The sequence below is a fragment of the Myodes glareolus genome, chromosome 20 (genome assembly GCF_982192425.1).
Source record: "Myodes glareolus chromosome 20, mMyoGla1.1, whole genome shotgun sequence".
Taxonomy (NCBI): domain Eukaryota; kingdom Metazoa; phylum Chordata; class Mammalia; order Rodentia; family Cricetidae; genus Myodes; species Myodes glareolus.
This window is the reverse complement of record NC_142045.1, coordinates 29,466,727-29,491,449: the sequence shown is the minus strand read 5'-3', so window position 1 is coordinate 29,491,449 and position 24,723 is coordinate 29,466,727. Positions and strand designations below refer to the sequence as shown.

The window sequence follows — 24,723 nt, the reverse complement described above, 5'->3', positions numbered from 1 at the left end:
CATTATGTTAATTAGCGCTGCTCGCAGGAGTGGGAGTCTGTTTGTTGGAGCATGGAAAACTTATCCATGTGACTGAAGAAAGCAACACCCTTCCCCCTAGTAACAAGTAGGCTCTCGGTGTTGTAAGGAGAGCCGCTTATTTGTTCCTGACTGCTCAGCCCCAAAATAATCACACAAAAACTATATTATTTAAAACACTGCTTGGCCAAAGACTCTAGTGTATTTCTGGCTCACTCACATCCTATACTAACCAATCTCCATTAATCTGTGCATCGCCACGTGGCTGCGGCTTACTGGGTAAAGTTCCATCTAGCATTTGTTGGTCTCAGGCAGGGACTTCATGGCTTCTCTAAACTCTGCTTTCCTTCTTCCAGCATTCAGTTTAGTTTTTTTCTGTCTAGCCCTGTTCTACCCTATCAGGCCAAGCCAGTTTCTTTATTAACCAATGGCATTCACAGCATTCAGAGAGGAGTCCTGTATCACCTCAGGAGGGCTGGAACCTCACAAGACCTTCTGTTTCCCATGATGAAATGGTGATGGGAGTAATCTGGTGTGGACCTTGTGTCGATCACAGCAGCAACAATGAGTTCATCGGTACCACATCCGTGTCAAGTCCAAAAAGGTTCCTTTTTGGCACTCCCCCTGTCCTCTGTCTCTTCCATTCTTTCTGTCTCCTCCTCTAGGATGTTCCTGAGGCTTGGGATTTTAATCAGTTATGAGCCTCTGCATTAACTGTTACCAGTCTTAGTAAGAATTTCTTTTAGGAAGGTTGAAAGCATTGCCAATCTGTGGATATAAACATGACTACTTAGAATACAGTTCAGTCATATGTCTGTTTAGCAGAATGATAGATAGTATTGGGTTCCCTCGAAGGCATACAGTTTCCCTGGCCATCAACTCTTGACCAGGTTCATGGTACCTTCCTGTGGTACAGCCTCTAATCCCATGAGCAAGTAGTTGGTTATCTACCGTAATGTCCATGCCACTATTACACACCCTGCCAGGCTTGATCTTACTGTAGCTCCAAGGAGTCAAGGCTGAGTGATGAGTTTTCTCCCCCAGCAGCCTGCAGAGCACCTTCTGGCACCATGAAAGGCCGTGTCCTAGTTACTTTTCTATTGCTGTGATGAGACTCTATGGCCAGTGTAACTTATAGAAGAAAGCATTTAATCGGGGGCTTGCTTACCGTTTCAGAGGGGTAATATATGATCGTTCTGACAGATAGCACAGTGGCAAGCATGGCATTGGAGCAGGGGTGGAAAGCAAACATATTATTAGCAAGATGGAGGCAGAGGAGGAGAGATTGGACCTGGGGTAGTCTTCTGAAACCTCAAAGAGCGCCCCCAGTGACAGACACACCTCCTCCACCAAAACCACACCTCTTAATCTGGCCTTATTAGTTTGCCCACTGAGAACCAAAAGTTAAATATGTGAGCCTGGAAGCCATTCACATTCAAACCACCACAGCCTGCTACCAGTAAAGAAGCTTCCAGGCCAGATCCAGATCCAGATCCAGATCCAGGGAACCCAGTACCTACATTCAGCATTCACAGTGTGAGGTTTCTGCAACAGCGCTTTACCATGAAGTTCTCCTGGACAGCAAGGTCAATGGCAGTAGGCTGGTTTGTTTTGACCACCAGTAGTACTTCCTTAACCAACAGCTCCTGGGGAAGACCCCATATCAGCCCTAGAAATTGTCTTTAATAACCTATAGCTTCTGGAAGGAGCATTATCCCCGGCCATGCCTTTTTTTCATTTCAACATTTTAAGATTGTATTTAATTAGCATATAAAAATAGGTCCCCGTGTGACTTTCCACACTTCCTTAGAGTCTCATGTTCCTCCCGGCAGATTCTCCCAATCCTTCCACACTTAAACCTTTCTCCCTCTAGGATCCTCAATCCAATTTCCTAACGTGTCCTACCCCCTCCTTCCTTCCTTTAAACATGGTATCTGGTCATGCCAGGATATAGCAAAATGTTTACTCCATTTACCTCCCAATTAGTCTTGCTTTGAGATTTGTCTACCATTACCAACTTCACATAGTAGCTGGTGCCTGAAGCCCTAGGCATCCAGCTGAAAAGAGAAAAAATTCCTTTAACTCTATTTTTAAAAAGTCTCTTCATTAGTGCAAATAGAATCTAAGGCTAGTGAGAAGAAGCCATGAGTTAGTCAACTGTTTCCAAACCTAAGATGTTTGGGGAACTTTGATATTCAGTAATAAGCTACCTACAGGAAAGGGTTTTCTAGCGTGTACGGCATGTGTTGATTGGTTGGATTGAGACCCTGAATTTGTGGTTCAAATTATTAAGAAAACATAGGACCTGAAATGTTGAAGGAAATGGTGGATTGAATTCAGGTCCACAGACTTGGTGGCAAAAGCCTTCTTTACCTGCTGAGGCATCTTGCTGACCCTGCTTTGTCATTCTTGTAAGGGATAGATAGCCTCATGTCCAGAATTGTTCCCCTCTTATCAATTCTTGACAGAGTAGGAGCTCTTGAGAGTGTTCATAGAATGCACTTTGGACCCTTGGTTCCCCGTAAAATCATTCAAGAGCTTCTCACTGTCCTTTGAGTATAAACCGAACTCCTTAGCATGAATCTCATACCCTGTGTGAGTCTGGTGCCCTGAGAGACGTGAGAACAGCACTGCCTGTGGGTTGTGGACTGCGCAGTTCAGATCTCAGCCTTTAGCTTTTAAATTGCTCATGGTCTATGACTCAGTTCCCTCATCTGTAAAATGGGGGTGGGGGGGGAATAATATTGCTTATGTCATAAAATCATCCCGAGTTTAAATGAGATGATATATCTTAAAGGTTCCTATGCATGTAACAGGAGTATAGACCGTAAGGCTACGATAAGCTAAGCTACCTACAGCATCCACACTTGCTGAGCAGAAGTTTCTTGTGTGGGTTTGCTCTCCCCCCCCCCCCAGTCTGTGTAGCCTTTAAATATGACTTAGCTGTAAAGCACAGTCGAAGAGGGCAATTTGAAAGTTAATTTAATAAAAGATGCCCTCCAGCCAACCACCAGGGGCAGCATCTCCTCCCTGGGTGGGTGGGTATTCTGCATCTACTATATCACTGAAAACTTGTTCTGTTTCCTAGTCCTTCCCATAGAGACCACTGTCTGGGGAGTCTAGTCCCTTAAACCATAACCGTGGAACTCACTGAATAAAGACGGCCCGTGGCATACAAGCAAATTAAAACAGTCACAGTTTGCTGTTGTGCTATGCAAAAACAACATCAATAAACAACCCCCTCCCCTTTTAAAAAGGGTTCTTAAGAGCAGTCATCAATGCATTTCTAAAGAAACACTACCAATTGGTACTCTATGTGGCATTTTAAAGATCTTTGGAACAGAAGACAAAAGGAACCAAGGCGCTTTCCCCTCCCCTCACCCCTTAAGGTTTTATGAGAACTCAGTGTATAGAAAAAAAAAAGGAAAGAAAAAAATGTCACAGACACACAGACTTTTGTATTTCCTTATCACCTGGAACTTGCCGGGCTTTGGACGAGTTACTGTCGTTTTGATTATTGTATGAGTCACTGAGTTGCCTGCCCCCAGAGGCGCTTCCTCATGATTCAGTGCAAAGGACTGAGCCGGCTGGGGCTTCCGGAGTGAGGAGTGAGTGTGTGTCTGGTGGGGGTTGCGGTGGCAACGCGTTGGCATGAGGCTTAATTGACACCTTTGATGTAGCCTAAGACAGAACCCGCACCTCCCACTGCCGCGAGGAAGACGTCAGCCTTACGCAGGAAAAGGCATCTGCTGATGAATCCTGCGTCTCATTCAGCCTGCTCCCGAGCAGCCTTAGCTGTCCCTAGCTAGTTCAACTGCTTCCCTCATCTGCGGGTGCGGGGCTTGGTCTGAGAGGAGGCTTGGGCTCGGGCTGTTGTCAGGACAAACACTAAGACTGTGTCCATGTTAGAACTCATAGAAGGTAAGTGGAATGCACCGCCGGCTCTCCCCCAGGGCACCCTCCAGGATGGATGTTTCTCCTGCCTGAGTCTTCTTGTCTCCCTATCTGCAGGGTTGCCAAATCAAGAGTGGCAGCCTCTGATGTCTTTATAAAATCATGTCTTGGGAGGGGGGACGGAGGGAGGTATGTGTTCTCAGAGGTGGTATTAGTTAGAAAAAGAGATTTGCCTGCTTCTGAAGCTTCATCTAAGTTTGCTGACAGTGTTTTCTACGACTTAAGTATTGAGTAAAATTCCCGAGTTTGGGACCTGTTGACAGATTTTTATCAATTCAGTAGCAACAAAGACCAACTGTGTGGAGTTTCTGTGCATCTGTGGGCAATTATTTTGTCCTGTTTGGGGCAGACCCATCAGAATCTGGCTGGGTTAGGGGGTAGACAGGACATAAATGAATATAGGAATGTGTAAAAGTCTTTGGGACTCCCACCTGTGAGTTATTTCATCATTTTCTCCCAGTGGGTAACTAAACTAAAGACACACACCAAAAGATGCCTCAGAGCCTTGAACACATTCATGAATATATCCGTCTTGGTTCAAATAAAGCCATCACTGGAAAATTATGCAAAGTACATCTTTTTAAATTATGTAACCTGCTACTGGGTTAAACCCAAGATTAACGGAACAGTGAATGTCTGAGGATGGGTATTCCCTAAGGCTTTCCTTCAAGAGTCAGATGATGGGTCTAATTCTTCAGCCGATGTCCCTTCTCTGTTTATTTCCTGATGAGTTGTTGTGAAAAGTTCTTTAATGTGCTTTTTTTCTCTGTGTGTGATTCCTTCTACCTCCAGTCAATGGAACCCCTGGTAGTCAGCTCTCCACTCCACGTTCGGGCAAGTCACCAAGTCCGTCACCCACCAGCCCAGGAAGCCTGCGGAAGCAGAGGGTAAGGACATGAGCAAGCCACCTATTTAAGAGCTGTCTTGGTTTCGGTGCAGAGTGGCATGGGTGTCAGCAGAAAGTGCTGCTTCTCTGGAGGGAATGACCAAGCCAGGGCAAGGGGTAACCCGTTCAGGTGTGCCGCTCCCCGTCGCTATGACTCAGGTAGCACCCAGGTCTCTCGGTTTCCATAAGTTTGCCCACTTTTAATTCTGAGTAACATGTACCCTTGCTGCTTCCGTTTTAAATGCCCTCTTGCTTGTTCATAATGCATGCACTTTATTATGTATGCCAGTGTCCTTAGTTGCCATTAATGTCATTAGATACTGCCATTAATCACCAGCCCCTTGAAGGAAAGGCACAGCCAAAGGAGGCAGCATCCTAGCGGGAAACTGCGCAGAGGCAAGCAGGGTGGTCCAGAGCAGCTGGGGGAGCCATGAAGTAGGCCGTGGGAACGTAGGATGCCAGTTTTGTGAATGGACCCACACCGAGCATCTCTTCTTGTGTCTACTTTTAGCCTCTCGTGTAATAGCAGAGAAATCAACTGAGCTCAGAGGCAAGTGTGTAAAAGTTACTGGATCGGGTGTTAGCTTCTCCGGGCTAAGCAAGGGGGTGACCATTAGTTCTTCATCTGGAATGAAAAAATTCACTCCCTGTGCTGTTCATCCATTCTAGTCATACTAAGGCCAGAAGATAAGAACTGGAAAAGGGAAAAAGGGAAGGGCACGGTGGAAAACATAGATGAACCCCTCAGGGTCCTGCTTTCAGGAAAGAGGCAGGGGGATATGTATCCTTAGGTAGCTTGCATGATGGCGCCCACTGAAACGGTTTAACAAACAGAAATCTCAGAAACCATTAAACGTCAGACTTTTAAAATTTAATTTCTCTTATGCATTTAAATGAAACTTCTAAATTTGATAAATTTAAGCTCATCAGATATGGAAGTCCCTTTCTTTCAAGTTTTCTACACAAGTTGGATCTTTAGGCTGCCAAAACCCATTAGTCATTTTTAAGTGGGGGAGGGGCAAAAAGAAATCAGCGAGTCTGCAGTCATTTGAACCTCTTGTCCCAAATATCTTTCTCTGCTGGTTCTCCTGGCGTTGAGTCAAGCTTGTACAGTCTGCTAAAGCCTGTGTTTTATATCTGCTTCTCTATTCAATGGTGGGATCACTAGAGAAATCTGCCTTCCATTCTGAGAGATTTCAGGAACCACTGATGAGCTACTCAGTGCAGAATTGGCTACATTCATTCACGGTCTTAAGAGATTGTCCCTAGGTGAGGAAAGAGCCAGTGTGGCCATTCTGTGCTCACAAATGCTAGCTAGCAAGGCTCCACCCTGTAGACACAGCCAGAGGTCTAGCATAGAGAATGTCTCAGGAGCATCCTCTCTCTAGGAGAGTATGTGTGCTTCAGAGAACACACCTAGCGTAGAAACCAAAATAGCTTTTGATCCATTGAACTCAGTCTCAGACTTTACTGATCTATCTCAGGTTTAGTTGTTGAGACTACATTCAGAATGATTCGGAATACTTGCCAGCTTCTCTCTCGAGGTGTTTCTAGTGGGGACCCCTCCATCTTGGGAGTTAAAAGTTTCGCTCAGCTGTCCTTTACTAAGAAAATGAGGTCAGAATTTGCATCTTTTTCTTCTTGGCTTCAGTGGAATTTTTTTTCATTCAACTGAGGCAGAAAAAATTCATCCAGCTTTGCAGGCATTGACTTACATAATTAACACTTTGTTGTAGCACTTCAGAAATAATTAACAGGTGTGGCTCTCTGACAGATTTTTTTCGTCTTGCCTTCTAAACCACCGGGTTGGCGCTATCACTGAGGAAGCCAACATTCTCTCGCTTACTTTTAGAAGGACAGAGAGTTTATCACCATCTGAAAACATTTATTAAACACATGTTGTAAGCAGGATACCGAACGCATTCAAAGATGGTTTAGTTGCTAGGCTTTTGAGTTTAGCTACATATATTCCAAGATGGCTCTGTTTCCAAGCCTTTGAATTTATGGACACCCTCCATCTATGTACCGTGGAGACTTTTCCAGCTGCTTTGGTGAGAGGCACTTTCATCTTTTTGTGTCGACAACTGCGTCGAATAACCCCTCCCTGTCAAAATGGGACCAGAATAGCCCTTAAAACTGTTCCTGTTTCAAATTTGTTTATTATTCTTTTGAAATAGTTGGCTATTCTTCTGCGCAGGAAATGCTGAAGTAAGTGAAAGATGGCCTGAGCTAAAAGAAGACACTGCAAAGAATAAATTCATTCCTTTTATTGCAAATTAGAAAACAGTAGCCTCTTCTATTTTTTTCTTTCTGTGTTGCCTAGTAACATACCCCAAAAATAAGTTGACAAAGTCATCCAGACCCACACACATACACACATGCACACATACAGACACACTTACACACACATATATGTACATACACATACCTTAAATACAGGAGCAGAAGCTAATTTTTAAAAAGAATATTATGATGTATTTTTTTTACAAGTGAAAAAGTCTATATTTTACTCGCATTAACTGTGATTTAGGCTGCTTTCCATCCCTTCAGATCATGTTTCTAAATGACTTCTTTTTGACATTTTAGAATAGTCATATGAGAGACACGTCAGCATATCACAGCACTTTCTTCATAAACACCCTGGAGACAGTGGACCCAGTGCCCTTCCGATATACACAAAGCACAATTAGTTAAGTGGCCACCTAGAAGTGCCTGCCTGGCCTCAGAAGTCAACTTTTGAGGCTCTCTTCCCATCCATGAATGTTTTTTGGACCCTTTTCTTAAGACATCAAGGGAAAAAAAAATGTGTTATGTTGTGTAGGTTGAATGAAGCTCCCCATTACACTCCCACATCGCTGACTCTTGTGGATTAACTGATCCAGCAGAGGATGTAGGAGTGGGTGCCCCCAAACTGGAAAAGAGCCATCTGTAGACGCTCCTGGTAGAACTAAGCTGGTTGTTTGGCTACTAACACTGAGATATAGTAGCAGACAGAGGCAGGGAGAGGCTGGGAAGAGATGGAGAAGGGGCTGGGAACTAGAAGAATAGTTGGGACAGGATGGGGATGGGGATAATGGAGATTTCTCCCGGGCACCCAAACATAAAACTGGGAAGGGATAAAGTGTGTTGGGTGCACACTGTGTATGTGCAACTGCACACTGGAGTTACACCCCAGAATATCCTGTGTGCCAGCTGCTGCTTCTCATAAGTTATTTGGTGAGGCAAACACATTCCTCTTCCCAGAATGGGAAGACAAAGTCCATAGGAGAATTGCCTACGCACAGAATAGCGCAGTTGGTCTTGGCTGGCAGCAAGGGCCAGAACTCCACCTGGGCACGCTGGAAGGCAGGAAGGAGCCCTGATAGCGCAGGAAGCCTTTGTCGTGCCGATGAAATGAAATCGTCAGTCTGCCTGGGTTATCCTCTCTCTTGTCCAAAGCTGATGAGTTGAGTAGTTCTAGTGATATCAGAAGCCAAGGACCCATCCCTTTCCAAGTTGCTCCTCGGGGAGCGACAGCGAACCCGAGAAAGATGAGTAAACGAATCTGTCCTGCCCTTCGTCTTACAGGACCTGTACCGCCCCCTCTCGTCGGATGATTTGGACTCAGTAGGAGACTCAGTGTAAAAGACACAATGGAGCGATATGTATGGTTTGTGATGGGATCAAGATTTCCCATTTTCTAAGCAAGCGTCTAACAGCAAAATGCACAAAAGAGTTTTGCATAAATAAGACATACAAAAGCAAGCATGCAGACATTTTCTACCCATGGTCTTCTTACTTGGAAGAATTTTTTAAAGTATCTCCTCCATTTGATGTAACTGAGGAGAGTTTGAATACAATATTTGCTCCATCACTTTTTATGAGTAAGGTCTGGTTCCAGGCAAATTTCATATATGAATCTAATATTGAGTACAAGAACCACCCTAACAGTCCAACATTACAGAGTCCCCGTTTCTATAAATGGGCTTTTTTAAAAAATCATCGTAGACATATAGATACAATTTTTCTGCACTTAATATAAAACAAATTTAAGTAACAGTAGCAGGCATGGTTTTTCTAAAAGGTACACCCTTTTTTAAAAAAAAATCGTATGGTTGTTTAGTTATTTTATTGTAAAATACTGCAAAACCTCTTCATGATTTTTTCTGAATGAATGTCTGAAGAGAAGTAGGAGCTCCTGTAGGAGACGTCTCACAACTGATTTTAGACAGGAAGAATCTTTTCTGCTTTTCCTGTCACGTGGATTTTATTTTCCAAGATTATCTTTTATAAAAATAGTTTCAGCTACATGGAAAAATGAAGAATTTGGCATTATTATTAATTATACAGTGCTTCCCTACAACACCAACAATATATTTAGATTTTTTTCCCAGCTGTGTGAAGTTTTTGACCTAAAAACAAAAATTGACTTGCTCTTTTTTTTTTTCAAAATACAAAACAAAACAAAACTCAGTTTGAGAATTGAAATTCTTCTAAATGGGGCTTGTGTACATTGTGCCCACAGAGATCCAAAGCTCTATTCTGATTGTTCCTGAATCTTCTTTGGGAAATCTTTATATGCAAAACTCCTTTTGTGTCAACCAAGTGCGTCTATGATTATAACCCACTGTTAAATGTTAACCTACTAATTCCTCTCCTCTAGCTCTCTAGTTTCAAAAGTGAAAGTCAGCTTTGCTTCAACGTAAAGCAATTATTTTTAAATCTGGATGTTAGAAATCAATGTGTATGGTGTATTGTATTTAGACCGTACCCCGTGACCACTTCTTTTTACTAGCTCAAACACTAACAATTTAAGACTTAACGAAGCATGGATTTTATATTCTCCAGGCTTGACATATCTCAGTAGGGTGACAGATTTAAAATGTATGGTGCCACTTGGAGCCTTTTACTTGAAATTTCTTTCAAATTTTTCTTGAAAACAATTTGAAAATGCCTGATTCAAGATGGAGAGGAATTCCCTTGCCATACAGTTTCAAATGTTATTGATTTATTTCCCTCAGTAGACTGTTCAACTAGCAAATTTCCCCATCTGGTTTATAGTTACCTCTGTTACCATCTCACTTGACAAGTGAATAAAATATTCCGACTGGAGAAGAAAAATAAAGCGTCCAGGCAACCTACCAGCATTTGAAAATTTAGCCGAGTCATAATTAGTGTCTCATTATCCTGTCTGTCAGAGGAGGACACTTTTTGGGTATGCTATTTGAGAACTGCGGACTGATCCCTCCATCTTGAAAGGACAGAAAACAATCATACCTGCTTCAGACTTCAGATTTTAAAACTGTTTCCAATAGACGTGAACAGAGACGCCTGCTGAGATCAAAGGGCTGCCTTGTCTTAGCTGAGACACTAAACATCTGTGAGGATGCCCGCGCTGTCTGCTACAGTGTTATGTCTTTGTAAAATGCATTGCTTAATAGAGTTGAACCCGTAAAAGATTAGTATGTATTTGACTAGCCTGTCAAAAATGCAAAGAAAGCAGTGGGTCAGATGGTCCAGAACAAAACTACAAAGTCTCGTAATTTCAGCTCCCTTGTGCTGCCAGGCTCAGGGACAACTACCGCCTAGAGAGGCCCAATACATGCTATTTGTTCTGTGTAAGTAGGAAGTATTGCCAATTGCTGTAAAGCCCACGGCTTGGTTTAGACACAGCATAAAGAGAGTGGACCTGGACTAATTGCCAGGAGGTATTATGGCCAACTTTCGGTTCAGGAAGTTCCAGAGAGATGCTATTCCGCAGCATTTCATCTTTGAACACATGACTTCTATTAAAGGACTGTTCAAGGGCCATATATCTCGTTTACTTTTTGAAACTAAAGTCCCTCCGAGATTGAGATAGCATACTCTGAAATCTTTTTCTCTGCAGGAGATAATTCTATTCTACTAAAGCAGAACATTTAAATATCCAAGCAGCACACCCGTTCGTTGGTGGAACCCGATGGGTAATTTACAGTCACTTAAGATGTGGCTACTTTTCGAAGTCTTTTTACATCATTAGTCGCTGACTTTAAGAATGCCCTTCTGAGCAGGGGAGGGCGCCATCCAACAAGACGGACAGCTTTCTCCTGCTGATGAACCTCTAATGCAGACTATGCTGTGTTGACCTCTCCGGGGTTTTGCATTTGTGTTTACGGTTTTTTCTTTTTACACAAAGCTGGAGAGAAAGATGCTGCAAAGAGTTTGCTGCTTTCAGCATTTTAGAAGCCAAAAACCATACACAGAGCATGGCGTTCAGCGTGAACTTGAAAGCCATGTGGAATAGTCATTGTCTTGAGTCTTGATTCTAGCAGCAGCTCTGTACTGTCATAGGTTTCTAACCCGGACGTTTGAGGCTCACCCATCTGTACACATGCCTGCATGCACACAGGAGGTCACCTTTACATTTCAGAACCCGATTCCATGTTCTGCAGACATCTGAGTAGCTCTGACCGGCACCCTGCCTGTGAGCCGTATGCTAAGCAGCCAGGGGGGCTTTGCTCGCATGTGCTTTGCATCCGTAGCTGGCTTTACATACAATTGCAGTGCTTTTGTTTCCATTTAAAAATACTGAAGTCTAAAAGCCTCGTTTTTAAAAAACAAATAAATGTGAATTGAAATACATAAAAGTAATCCTAGAAGATAAACCCATGTATTTTAGCTGTTGAACTCTGCTGAGCTGTTTCTATGGTGGCCATATATCTATATAGGTGTGTAGGTCTTTGTGTGCAATTGCAGGACTCGGTGTATATGTGGGTGTGCCTACGCAAACATCTGTGTATGTATATAGAACGTGAAGGATGACGGTGATATCTGTGGTGTGGCCTTATAAGTTACTGGCTCTTGTAGAACTGTATGTAAAGCTTTATGTCCTAAATTTGGGGGTGTGCATACTAGTTGGTACACATTTAAGCTCAAAATCAGTTTGTTAAATTAGCATGATGAAGCAGCTCCAGATATTCACCTGTACTGGTTTATCCCAATTAACTGAAATCCAGACGAACAAAAAATTGAAATCCAAGCAAATCCAATCTTACATTGATTGTTAAATGTGCATGCTCACTGGTTAAATGCAAATTCTCTATGTCCAGTGAGTAAATTGATTGAATGCAATGATATTTCCCTGCTGTGTGTATATTGCTGGCAACAGTGAGGATCAATCTGCGCTCACTAAACAAAATGATGTCTAGACTTGTGGGTAGTTGAGCGTTAGGCTGAAACAAAAATAGGAAAACGTCAAAGTAGTTTTGACCTTTAGTTACAAAGCCAGCTAACATGTAAGGCCATCCTGTGTGTTCTTTCCATGCTTATAAACTGTTAAACTCTTTTGCGGATACTTGCCATGTGTGTATGTGTGTCTACATGAGTGTATACACACTGGAAGATGTTTATTGACTGACGCTTGCTGTCTGTGTACATTTATTTGCTCATCTGTGCCCATTTGCATTAGCCTTGCCAGCGCCTCTAATTGTGCATGTTTGTGTCAGCAGTGTTGGGTTGAGCGAACCCACAGAGGAATACTATGGAAATCAGAAATAACATTCAATTCATTATAAGAATTGCCTGATGCAACATATTAGCTGTCAGCTGAAAAATACTTGTAATGTTGTACCTGTAACGCATGTAGGGAAAACTGGAAAATCTGAGGCCCTCACTATAATGTTAAGGGCGCATGACATATGGTGTCTTTAAAATGTATTTTGTTGTAATAAAAGGTGATGGATAAATTCTGAGGTAGTGTAAGCGAAGCATGAGACACTAGGTGTTTGTATTATATATGGCCACACGATGGTTTTGAAGCCAAGGTAGTAGATATTGGAAGGTTATTAGGCAGAGAATATGGAAGTTAATTTTTACTGTGATGTGTGTTTGAGGCACTTTTACTAATTGCCAGGCAAGGAACTTAGTTCCCATTTTACTTCTGAGGACTCTTTGAAACACTATGAATGTTATAAAGTTGGATTTTTTTTTATGAAGGTTGCATACCATCGCAATTGGAGTTGCTTGGATGTATAGTCTCTTTAGAAAGTATTTTGTATTAAAATGTCTTAAGAGAGGGATATTGGAAAGCACATCACTCCAGGCAACCTGCAGAGCTTGTGGAGATGGGGACTAACGGAAAGCTCCGGCGGACTGCCCAGTCTGGAACGTTCCTGGGCCCTCGTAAAATGCTGTACCTTGTGTTTCTCAATGCAACCGTGTTACCCTTTTCTGAACTTAACTCTGTGACATTTAGCAGCTTAGCTAAACCATGTAATAAACAGGAAAAACTGCCGATGTTGTTCAGTGAGTTTTTTGGCTAGATGGCTAGAACCGAAATAACTGTGTGGGGCAAGGGTTGCCTTCGTCACCCTGGACACAGCCTCCTTGTACTGAGTAATAACAGCAGGTGATGCTGGACAGGCTACAGAATAGCACACATGAAGTATAAAGTCCTGACGGGCAAACAGAGTAAGATTATTTGACAGGAAATGCTCTTTCCATGGGCTGCATTGCAATTAGCACTACGCATTCCTCTCAGGATGGCCTTCAAGGTGAATTTATCAGACAAAACGGCAACTTGCTTGGAGGGGAAATGAAAAATGCATTTAAAAAAATTCATATTAGCTTTCTCCTGGGATTAATGACCTTTTCCCTAAGGTCATAGAGTTTTCAGTGGGAAGATATATGTGAGTATGTTTGTATACAGGCTACTTGTTTTTTAAAATGTTGGGTAAATATCTTCAATAAATTACAATTAAATAATGATTTCAAAAGCGTTTGATACCTCACCCTTTTGTCAGAAAAAATTAATGTGTTTAATTCATAGTACAGTATTTAAAGAATAAAAAATTCTGCTCATCCAGTTAGGAGAAATATCTTTCATTAAAATTAGAAAAGATCAGGACTGAGGAGGATGGCTCAGTGGTTAAGAACATGAGCTGCTCTTCCAGAGGTCCTGAGTTCAATTCCCAGCAACAGAACCGGGGCTCACAACCATCTCTAGTGGGTTCTAATGCCCTCTTCTGGCATAAAGTCAATAGAGCACTCATATACATAGAATAAATATGTAACTCTTTAAAAACTTATAAAAGATAATCACTACAGTTTTAAATCTAGCGTTTTTACTAGATTTCTGTTGAGCTTAATATTAATTGGCTATAATTTTTTTTCTTTCTTGTTTCCATGATAAATTTATTCAGTATCTATCACTACAATGGTTCGACTAGAGGAAGATTTCCAAATTTATTATAATTCCAAAATGCATTCATACTTTGGGTAACAGATTAAATTTAAATGAAGTAGGTGCCTAAGAGAGTTGTGAGCTCTCCTTGTTAATGACTGAAAACTTGAGGAGAAAATTCCTAAGGGAATGATTCTAATCCATGGGGTACAGAAGCTAACACTGCCAACCCCTTCCAAGCGTGGGTTTCTGAAAAGTGAAATGGTGTGATTAAGCTGCACAGTGTAATGGGCTCTGGACGAGCAGCTTGCGTGGCAGGTGTGAAGATCTTTGCCTGAATGTTCCGGTTCTGAAGCAGAGGCGAAGGAGACCAACTACCTGATGCATCGGGGATGGTACTGTAAACGAATCCTCTCACTTTTGAAGTCTTAGCTCCCATGGTCTCTCTAGCAAAGATGGAGTCCGAGGTCATCATTCCCACGTGTTCCTCCTGTCAACAACCCAATTTCCTGAGTGATAGTTTTCTGGTCTTGTAAACAATTTGACCAAATCTTTCTGAGTTTTTAAAGATGCCAATATTTATTCTTGGTTATTAATTTGATTGTGTATTTCTTAGAGTTTATTTAGGATGAACACACCATCAATAATGTAGACAAAGCCTGCCTTGTTTCAAAGAGTGGGCTTCTGTTAGTTGCTGCAGGTACCATGAGCCTTCTGTTATCCAAGCCCTTGGGGAGTAAATAAATGCATGGTTTTCCTATAGCACGCAAGCTCTTACAAGCCTTCAGTGTCCCACACAAGCATTATTTTTTTCAGGTCGCTTTATTGGGTTGTCTTCAAACTCTCTGTAGGCCTAACGTCAAGATTTCTCAGACAGTGGTTAGTCTGTGAAGCATTTGTTTCTTAGGCTTCCTTTATAAAGCTAATTCAGAACTCAATCAAGGGCGAGCATTTGGTGTCTTGGTTCTTCTTAGCCCCTTTCCATATCAACAAAACAGAACTACATGTCAAGGTAGAATCTGGAGAAAGTACTATTATCCAGTCGAAGCTGGGTTATAGGGTAGATTTGTCTACACCGCATGAGTCAATTGTATCGACTGGATAGTCTCCAAATCTTGAGGCAGTGTGGACCCTGGCTGAGTGACAACATTCATACAGATGGCATAAGTAACTCATAACATTTAAAAATGAACTGTTTCTTTGACGGCACCGTCGTCAGATCCGTCTTGGTAAAATGTGGTTGGAGCTGCTAGCTCAGCTTTCTCACTTACTTCAAAAAGTATGCAACGTCCATCCCCATCTGTTATGCGATTCCAGGCTAAATCGCTGTGCTCGGGGTGTGTTTCCAAGGCAGCACTTTTATGGAGGTGTTCTGTACAAGCCTCCAGGTGTCAGCAACCTGCCCAAATGGTTCTCATTAACTCCACTGGGAGGCGATGACATCTCGAATGTCACGGCACCTCTCGGAGCGGCTAATTGTGTTCCATTCTAAAATAGCCGTGTGTTTTGTACTATAGGCCCAGATGCCTCTGAATTAGCAAACTAATCGAAATAAACATAAAAGTCTCACCAGCGTGGACCTTCTACAGTGGTTTGTCCGCTTCCCGTCAAAGTAGGTAGAGCTAGGTAGAGCAACTTTATATCGAAGCAGCCGGTCCCTTCGATGTCTGTTGATCAGGATGAAGGACTGGCTGATCTCATTAGGTCACTTCTAAAGAGCTCATTATATGTGCTTGTGACTGCTTCCAAGCCAGACATGCAAATGAAATCATAATGTTCCAGGAGAGACGAAGTGTCTTAGTATACCTAGGCAGGTTCATAACAGCTCCCACAGAGAGCCATTCTGATTACAGGAGTGGGGGAAGGGAGGGGAAAGGAGAAGTAGTGGGTGGGATGGCAGAACCTGTATCCAGAAATGAACAGTCTAGGAGAGAATATAAAATAAATGAATATCGTTAAGGATGGCATTTAACATAAATAAAGTCTCAGGAATTAGTCATAAGTCAACCTCTCAAATAGGGAAGCGGGTTCACCTGTGAGGCTGATCAAACACTGAAACGTGGCTCTGAGGAGAAGCCAGGATGATCTTGAAGTGCATTAATTTTCTATTCACGAGGAAGAAGGTTTAGTATTGGTGAGAACACATTTAGACGGTTGTTTCAGTGTTGAGTCCTGGGTTCAAAGAGGATCGACAGCTCTGTGGGCCTCCAGGAGTGGGGGAGAATCTCAGATCTTTATCAGGTGATGAACAGGAAAATGCCGGCATGTGCAGGCGGAGCCAGGAGACCCAGGGGGAGTCCTGTTTGTTGCCCAAAGCCTGAAGTTCTGTCTTGTGGCAATGGATTCCACTCATACTGGTTAACCCTAGAAATGGGCAATAAGAATGGCGGGTAGAAAATGTCCAGGGTGCTAGCTGCACCGGACTGTACCGGGGAATTTGATCTCTGGGTGGAAATATGGCAGAAAAGGTTGCATTTAAGGTCCAGTTCAGTTCCCGAAGGACTTTGGGTCCATAAATGCTCATCGCCTTTGAGGAGTGTGTACTGTCCAGCTTCTTGCTTCTTTGGAGACAGAAGAGATAATGCCCTTAGAAGGTCAATAGATTTATTGTACTTGAGTGTAATAAAGAAAACTAGAACTTTCCATTACCAGGGTACCCTCTTTATACCGAATTAAGCTTTTCTCTTAAAACCACCAGGCAACTGCTAGTCTCCACCAGCAGGGAATTTGGAATGGCGTGGGTTGCATTTTCAAAACACGAATTCAGAGTTGAAAAAGCCAAAACAATGGTCGGTATCGGCGTACTTGCATTGACCCTACTCTTAAAAAATGCAAAAGAAGCTGAGCTCAGAAAGATTGGGGGACTTTGGTTCGTACGACAAAACAAACACAGCTGACGCTGTGCAGGCGTTCTTGGAAGCAGGCCTTTGCGACTCTGCTGAAAACGCAGTTCATCAGGCAGGAAGACGGTTTGCTGAATAATATGCAGCAAGTTTATCGATGGGTATATCGAAGAGATGTCACCATGGTGTCGGGTCAGTGATCTGTGCAGAGCACCTGTTGGCCTTGGTAACAGAGGCGGCTTTTTAAACTGACGATATAAACTGTGGCGTCTTTGCAAGCGAACAAGCTATTGCCTATTAACTTGGATCATCAGGCTGTAAAGTACCGAATACAACATGACAAGGTGTCATCTGCCACCTCAAACCATGACATACCTACATGGGGAAGCGTCATTTATGTCGCTGAGAGAAGACCAAGGGTTAGAAAACCCAGAAAAATATGTTCTCCAGCCTAGCTGTTTTATTTCGAGCTTCTCTGCCCGGATCATCACTGCACTTGGAATGATGCTGGAGACCATCTTGCTGTTCTGAAGTGTGCTCATCTTCCCCTCCAGTGTGGTCCTGTTCATGTTTCTTTTCTCTGGTCAGCAGCATAATGAATCTGCCTTGTCTCCGCCTCCCATGCAGCTGTTCTAAGTGTAAAGTTTTCGCAGACAGGCGTTCTTGAGAGGCAGTAGAGTATGACTTCGAAGCTGACACGTTTTCTGTGCCTTCAACATGGTGGGTTGTGATTCTGTACGGTTATACATGAAAAAAAAGCAAGCAAAAACTCTGTTTCAAAATCAGGATCTTTGAATCTATGATATTCCTAGTCAAAAGGAAGCTAGCTGAGAGAAGATGGGAAGACAGCTCGAGTCACCAAGCTTATTGGGGGAAGATTTTTGTGATACAGGGAAGCACAAGGTACATTATTCATGCAAATGACATTTGGGGGCATGCAACAGTAATATCAAAACTTCTAAAATGCCCTCAAGGAAGCAGAAGGATCACTCTTAGTATAATTCTCATTCTAACCCTGTCAACATCAATGAACTCACCAATGGGCTATATCCATCTTTGTCCTTTTGTCACTCAGGAAATGTCCTATGGTGCTTGCCTCAGATGGCCCTGGAGTGGTTAGATGTTATATCCCCAACCACATAAATCTGTTTTATGATGAGGCAGGTATTTGGGATTTCTGTGCAGGAGGCGATTGGGTATGAGCCACAGACCACTCCTCCGCCCTCTTTGGGCTCAGCTGTAGCTGGAGGGAACGGGGTGGAGGTTGAATGGGAGACGGGTGAGCAGAGGAAATTTAGGTCAAGTTTGCTTCTCATCACCACTTCGTGATCAATGCGACTACAGCCGCTCTCCCTTCTCTCTGCTCCACAGACAGCCAGCACCATGAGCCAATGCCGCCCCCTCACCGCCTCCTGCTCCCATCAGGCCAACCAAGTGGATAAACCCAGGGGAACAGAAGGAAGATCTTTTAGGACAAGCTGTGTTCACTCTTTAGAAATAGCATAACTGTGTGCAGACTGTTTTCTCCAGAAGTAGGGGCAGAGACAGAAGCGTCCCTTCTCAGATACTCTTCCCAGCCAGTCGTAATATTGCTGGTTTTCCCTCTAATGGAGTCAGTACCCTGTTTGCTCTCATGGGTCTTCAGTCAGAATCCATCTAAATTACAGGAGACTCTCCTGGCCTAGGCTTTCATTCTTGCCTTTCTCCCAGACATATGTAGCATATGCCAAGCTGACCTCCTATTTACTGTGTCTTTATCTCAAAGGGTGAGGTGCAAACCCTACTCTTCTACTTCCCTCTAAAGTTTTGCTAAAGCTGAGTCATTTCCTTTTTTTTTTTTCAAATAGTCCACTACTAACTTAAGAGACTCTTTGTTATTGTAAAAATAGAATTAAGGCCAGAATGGCACCACATTTGAGACGCTCAGCATAGACCAGAAGACAGAAGTGAGATGTCTTGAAATCTGACAAACTGGAGCTCAAGGATGCTAATTTTGAGAAAAGAAGTCCTGGGCATCCAGGTTTCCATGATTCCTAGTCAACACAAACTCCTACTGGCTAAGAGGGAGGGCGGGATCCATGGCCCTCATTGACCGTTCTTAAAGACCTCCTTTGCCAAGTTTGAAGACCAGTTCCTCCCTGGGAGGGGCAACAGTAGCTCCTGAGATCCCGGGCTGGGTGTGGTGTGTGGAGGCTCCATCGCTCTGACCCAGGTGTTTTATTCTGTTTCTGTTCCCTTACAGATCTCTCAGCATGGCGGCTCCTCTACTTCACTTTCGTCCACAAAAGTTTGCAGCTCAATGGATGAGAATGACGGCCCTGGGGAAGGTGATGCGCTCGAGAGAAAACACAGCTTGCAGGGGGGATGGAGGAAGGGTTAGCTAAATTTACTCTGAAAACTCTAATGTCTAGAACACGAGTAGCCAAACTCCAGAAGGTTGTGTGTGTGTGTGTGTGTGTGTGTGTGTGTGTGTGTGTATGTTGGGGGAGTGTCATTGAGGACAGGAGTGGGTGACTTCTACAGTCAAGAGCACCCACTGTCTGAGAATGGGAAGGAGGAGCTGGCCTGAGTCCTTGCACATCCACTATGGGTGTGGGATGCCTAGGAAGACCAGTTATTACCTGCCCTTGTGCTCCCAAGCTCTAATCCCTTTTTGTAAGCGAAAAGACAATTGTGCCTTGTGTGTGAGCACCTGTAGGCAGACTCCAATTAAAGGAAGTTCAATCCATCAAACCAGAACTTGACAGGAAGAAGCCTGTAATATGAGGATCCTGCTTGTTGGGGTTTCTGTCCTGCCCAGTTCCCACAGTCCTTTGGTCCCAAAGAATCACACAGAAGGTCTACGTAAGTTATAAAACTGATTGACCCATTAGCTCAGGCTTCATATTAGCTCTTATAACTTATATTAGCCCATTATTCTAGTATATGTTAGCCGCATGGCTCAGTACCTTTTTCAGCGGGGCAGTTCACATCTTCCTTCCTTCATATCTGGGCAGGACTGCCGGAAGAGCGTCCTTCTTCCCAGAATACTCCTGTTCTCATTGTCCCACCTCTACTTCCTGTCTGGTTGTCCCACCTATATGTTCTGCCTGGCTACTGGCCAATCAGCATTTATTTAAAACATGATTGACAGAATACAGACAATTCACCCGCACCAGAAGCCATTGCTGGTGACCACTGCTTGTAACTTAAACCAATTCGCATTAGAATTTGCCTGTAATGTCGGAAAATGACCTGCATTGCAGAGTTGACTTTTTTTACTAACTGGCTGAATGGTGTGTAACGCGCCTCTTCAGCTTCTTATAGATTGTTAAATGTCACCATTTCTGTCCTCCTGGGGCTGTAATCAGGCTCAAATCAATGAGGGGAAATAATCTGGAAAAGTGAGAGTGTCGAGATGAAGCCACTACTGCCCTCCTGTGCTTCACATGATGTTACTCAGTGTTTTCCCAAGTATGCCCTTTGAGGGACTCTGGGATGTTAAGTAAGACACATGACTCACATGGGAATTGTTTGTTTCTTACCATGGTTAGAGCAAGCGTTTTTGCATTATTGAAACCGTAGTTCAGCCACCTGGAAGTCTCCTTCATTCCAGGGTGCCGTATTCACCCAATGGAATGCAATGGTCCTTTACTAAGCCTAGGCTGAGTCTAGAGGGACCGGATCCTTTGTCAATAGTTGGTATGAAAATCCCAAACGTTGTGTCTTGGATGGGTGTCCCAAGGAGTGTTTCCACTGGAAGTCAGGGACAGGTGATCCCATCTGTAGGATCACAATTATCCCAAAGTCCACAGACAACTACTGTATTGCCCAGATACAATATTGCCAAGACCCTATCATCTGCCAGAAGGTTTGTAAATTCAGCTGACCCACAGCCATTTCCTCCCCTCCTCAAGGAGAAGATGAAAATCCCCAGAATGGGTCTTTCAGATACAGGCAAAATCCTGACTCTTTCCTGGATGGGGCAAGGGAGGAGGCATTGACTGGCTGCAGCCCTCACTTTATTCTGGGCACTGCCAAGGTAGCTTCCAGTGACCCAGGAGGGAACTGCCATCCACAGTGTGGAGGCTGTGAAGATGCCCAGGGGCATAGTAGAGGCAGGTGCCCTGCATTTCTACCTTACTGTCTAGAAAAGCCACCCCAGGTGTGCAGGTCAGGACAAAGGACCTCAATGAATTTCCATCCATTCTTCCCCGGTCTCACACATGCAATGTGAGCTACAAAACTTGCCGGGCACCCACATTTATTTTGAGGAGGGAGACTCAGTGTATGAGGACAGGCCAGGAGAAGTGCACTGTGAGGAAGCTCACTAGGCTCCTATGCCATTTTGCACGCGGGTTGCCTGGGAGAAAGCTGGGATTTATAACTTTAAGGCATGTACATTTTACAGCCCAGATTTAAGAGGCTTTTTATACCCCCGACATGTTAAAAGTGACGCATCATATTTATGTGACCCAAGCACGGCTGATTTAATTTTACAGCCTTGGATATTTAAAGCTTTATTAGCCATTTGTAAAATGTTTCAAAATACATTTTCAGAGGGAGACTATGTTGTGTTATTACAAAAACTGTTCTGCCCTCAGACATAATAGATATCAGGGTTTAAACTTGACATCTGCCATGCAGGTTGCTTGGTGAGAACATTTGTCCAAAATCTGCTCATTGATACTTAGTGCACAAGGAATTTTGCAGAGATATCCATTTCAGGATGGAGTCAAGCTCGGTGTCCAAACAGCAGGACCTTTTCATGCTTGTCGCATATCAGACTGCTCAGCGTTCCTCCAGAAATGCCTTTTCCTCTGCCCTGTCTGTAAGAATGTTATTTCCCTGCACACAATGGGTGTTCAGTGAAGGTCGTTGATGAAATGAGCATGAAGTCTGAAATGCGGGATTTCCTCCTCTGAATCCCCACTGCAGCAGAAAACATAGCTGCAGGGATATCGCTCCAGGTGGGCCCAATAGGCTGTCTTTAATTTATTGTTTGCCTTGGTGAAGACCATTGAGTCTGTATGAGCCTGTAAGGGAGGGGGGTTGCCCACAATTACTTCTGAATGGATTCCAGCCCGTGAGATGATGCTTAGGAGTGTATCTTTCATACAACATCTGTGGCCCCTTCCCAATCAATAAAAACACACCACTAATTCTTTCAGAAGAGTCGGAGGAAGGCTTCCAGATTCCTGCCACAATAACAGAGCGATACAAAGTTGGGAGAACAATAGGAGATGGGAATTTCGCTGTTGTCAAGGAATGCGTAGAGAGGTAAGCAGGGGGGCTGCTGGTGTGGGAAACTTAAAAGAAGTGCTTGGCTTTCATGGCTTCCATGGTCCAGTTTCTATTTTCAGACAGAGACACATATGGATTAAGTTAAGGTCTCAACCCCAGAGACAAAAGGAATTTAAAAAATAATAGCCAAAAAGCCATCTAAAAGCAGACTTTAAAAATGTAACAATTCCTGGGATGCTCCCTCAGATATAAATACTTCCATTTTTACCTAGTGTATGTTGAAAAGCTTTCCAGTTCTGTCAGGTAGTGTTTTTATATTGTTTTCTTGAGAAGTTATTTTGAAGATTTCCTCATGTGCATCTTCTCAAGAATGCTCTTTTCTAGAGTTTGACCTCTAATATACACCATCATAAAATTACACACGACAATGACCTCGAAAGGTTTCAAAACACCTGTGTGCTGTGTCTACAAACGTGATACTTGATCTGCGAAAGTGTCTTCAGACGGATTAACTGTACACCCAGTGTCTTCAGACTTCAGTGTACAGGATTACACCCTTTGGGTTTGGAGCCAGGGTCTTTGCGAGCTGTCCTCAAAGTCACCATCCTCCTGCCTCTACCTTCCGACTGTTAGGATCACGGGCATGTTCTCACGCCTGCTATATGCCCAGGCTCTTGATGACCGTTCAAGGATGCAGCTGGTGGATACCAAGTAGAGAGATGACGGTGTCGGCCAGCACAGAGTGACCTCAAAAACTTCAGCTCAGCGTCAGACTCTGAGTTCTGTTCTGAGGCTTTGGACAACTGGCATCTTCCCAGGGCTGTGCTGAGGGCATTTAGCTCATCCCTTGAGGCATCCCTCTGGTTCTCCATGTTCCCCTGCTCTCCTTTGTTACTCCTGGGGAGCTGGACATTCCTTGAGTTCTTGGAACCTGTAGAAGTATCTCTGCCCTGTGTCTTATCACTGCTTAGAGAGGACTCCTCAGGCCAGGAGATCGATGAGGAAGCTGTAGCACAGAAGAACCTGGGTCTGAGCCACTTAGAACTGGAGGCCTGCCTAGGGTACCACGCATCACCAGGATTTACCTGAATCAGCATCCCTCCTAGGTGCTGTACCCTGGCATGCCTTTCGTTCAAGACAGCAAAGCCCCCATTAAGCAGCCCTCAACAGTCGCTCTCAGATTTCACTCCCCTCTGTAATCCAGCTGGGCTGGGATGTTCACAGCCTAGCAGCCTGCTGTGGCACTTATTCTGCATGAGGTAGAGTCAGGAGCAACGGGTGGCCTGGAAATGTTCCCTGCTGATGCCGTCAGTTCACCTTTCTCCTCTCCCTTAGTTCCCGGTCCCCACTGATGGAACATGGCCTTCAATTGCCTGCCTGCCAGATCCAGAAAACATTCCATTACCACCTCGGCTTCCACCTTTCCTGAAACCAGACCAACCACTATTTACTAAACATCTATCCATTCATGGTCCTTAAAATATAGAATCCTGTTGAATTATAATAATCCAATCAGCTCAGTGTTGCTGTTCCCACATTATAAAAAGATAGATGGAAGACATTAAATATCCAAGGTCAGTCATCTGCTAAACATGTAGATTACAGTTTTGCTCCCAAACACAACTTAAGTCTGTCTATTGCATTGCTTCTAATAAAGAATTCCCCACAAGAGTCCAGTGAGGAACTTACCTATACCAAAGTCACTTTTCCAATGCACAACAAGGCAGAAATTAAATAGCGACAGGTATTCTAAGCAGGAAGTCTCTTTTTCTGGCAGACTGATGTGGCCTTTCTTATGAACTTTCTAATAATTTGTCAGCACTGACCCAGTGGCAGGTTACTGGTTGTTCTACTGGTCCTAAACCAGAATGGTATCTTAGTCCTAGGATCCCAGCCTTCTGACACTAGACAGTTCCCACTTCTCCATATTGGATTCTTTTTCCTTCCTTCCTTCCTTCCTTCCTTCCTTCCTTCCTTCCTTCCTTCCTTCCTTCTTTCCTTCCTTCCTTCCTTCCTCCCTCACTTGGCTTGTGTTCACTTTGTACAAGTTCACATCTTGGGCTCACTGCATGAAACTTTAGAGTCTAAACACCAGATTGCTCCTCAAGTGTCAGCCTCCAGCTCCTGCTGAGCAAGGACATATGGCTGGTGCCCTCTCTCTCCAGAGATATTATGAAACATTCTTTTAATATTTTACAGAGATCCAAGAAAATAAACACAAGCTAAGAAAGAATGTTGTGGATGGCACATACTGCTTGTGGGTGCATGGGTGCATTCTGCTGTGTTTTGGGGGATGGATGTGTATCAACATGGGTAAAGATGTTCCTCCTCTGTCATAATATGCCACCACAGGCAATTTTTCTACAGTGGGAACAGTAACAGGGTGACATGGGTCCTCTTTTCTGTGGGCCTTCTAGTGTATTCTTTGCTAGTGCGCTGCTGTTTGAGTCAATGAAGTTTTTTTATTATTATTTTTATAAACTCTTTGAGAATTTTATACTTTGTCTTTTGATCATCCATCTCCCCTGTCTCCTCCCAGATTCATTCCCCATTCCACACCCATCCAATGTGATGTCCTCATTTTGTTTTTAAATCCACTGCGTCTCATTAATGTCAACTAAGACAGTAGGCAAGTGACCATTCACTGGGCTATGTTAGAG

General features: G+C 43.6%; 1 protein-coding gene across 5 annotated transcripts in view; it reads left to right on the top strand.

Moving 5' to 3' along the window:
- Dclk1 (doublecortin like kinase 1) overlaps positions 1 to 24,723 on the top strand; it is a 299,545-nt gene that overhangs the window by 219,719 nt on the left and 55,103 nt on the right. For 2 of the 5 annotated variants that reach the window (XM_048424463.3, XM_048424462.3), the window contains exons 6-8: positions 4,765 to 4,859; positions 19,083 to 19,215; positions 21,991 to 22,099. In XM_048424463.3, the coding sequence (XP_048280420.1) occupies positions 4,765 to 4,859; positions 19,083 to 19,215; positions 21,991 to 22,099 (337 nt within the window). Of the gene's footprint in view, positions 1 to 4,764; positions 4,860 to 8,425; positions 13,110 to 19,082; positions 19,216 to 21,990; positions 22,100 to 24,723 lie in introns of those variants that run through there. The other 3 variants (XM_048424465.3, XM_048424464.3, XM_048424468.3) reach the window with 2 other exon arrangements.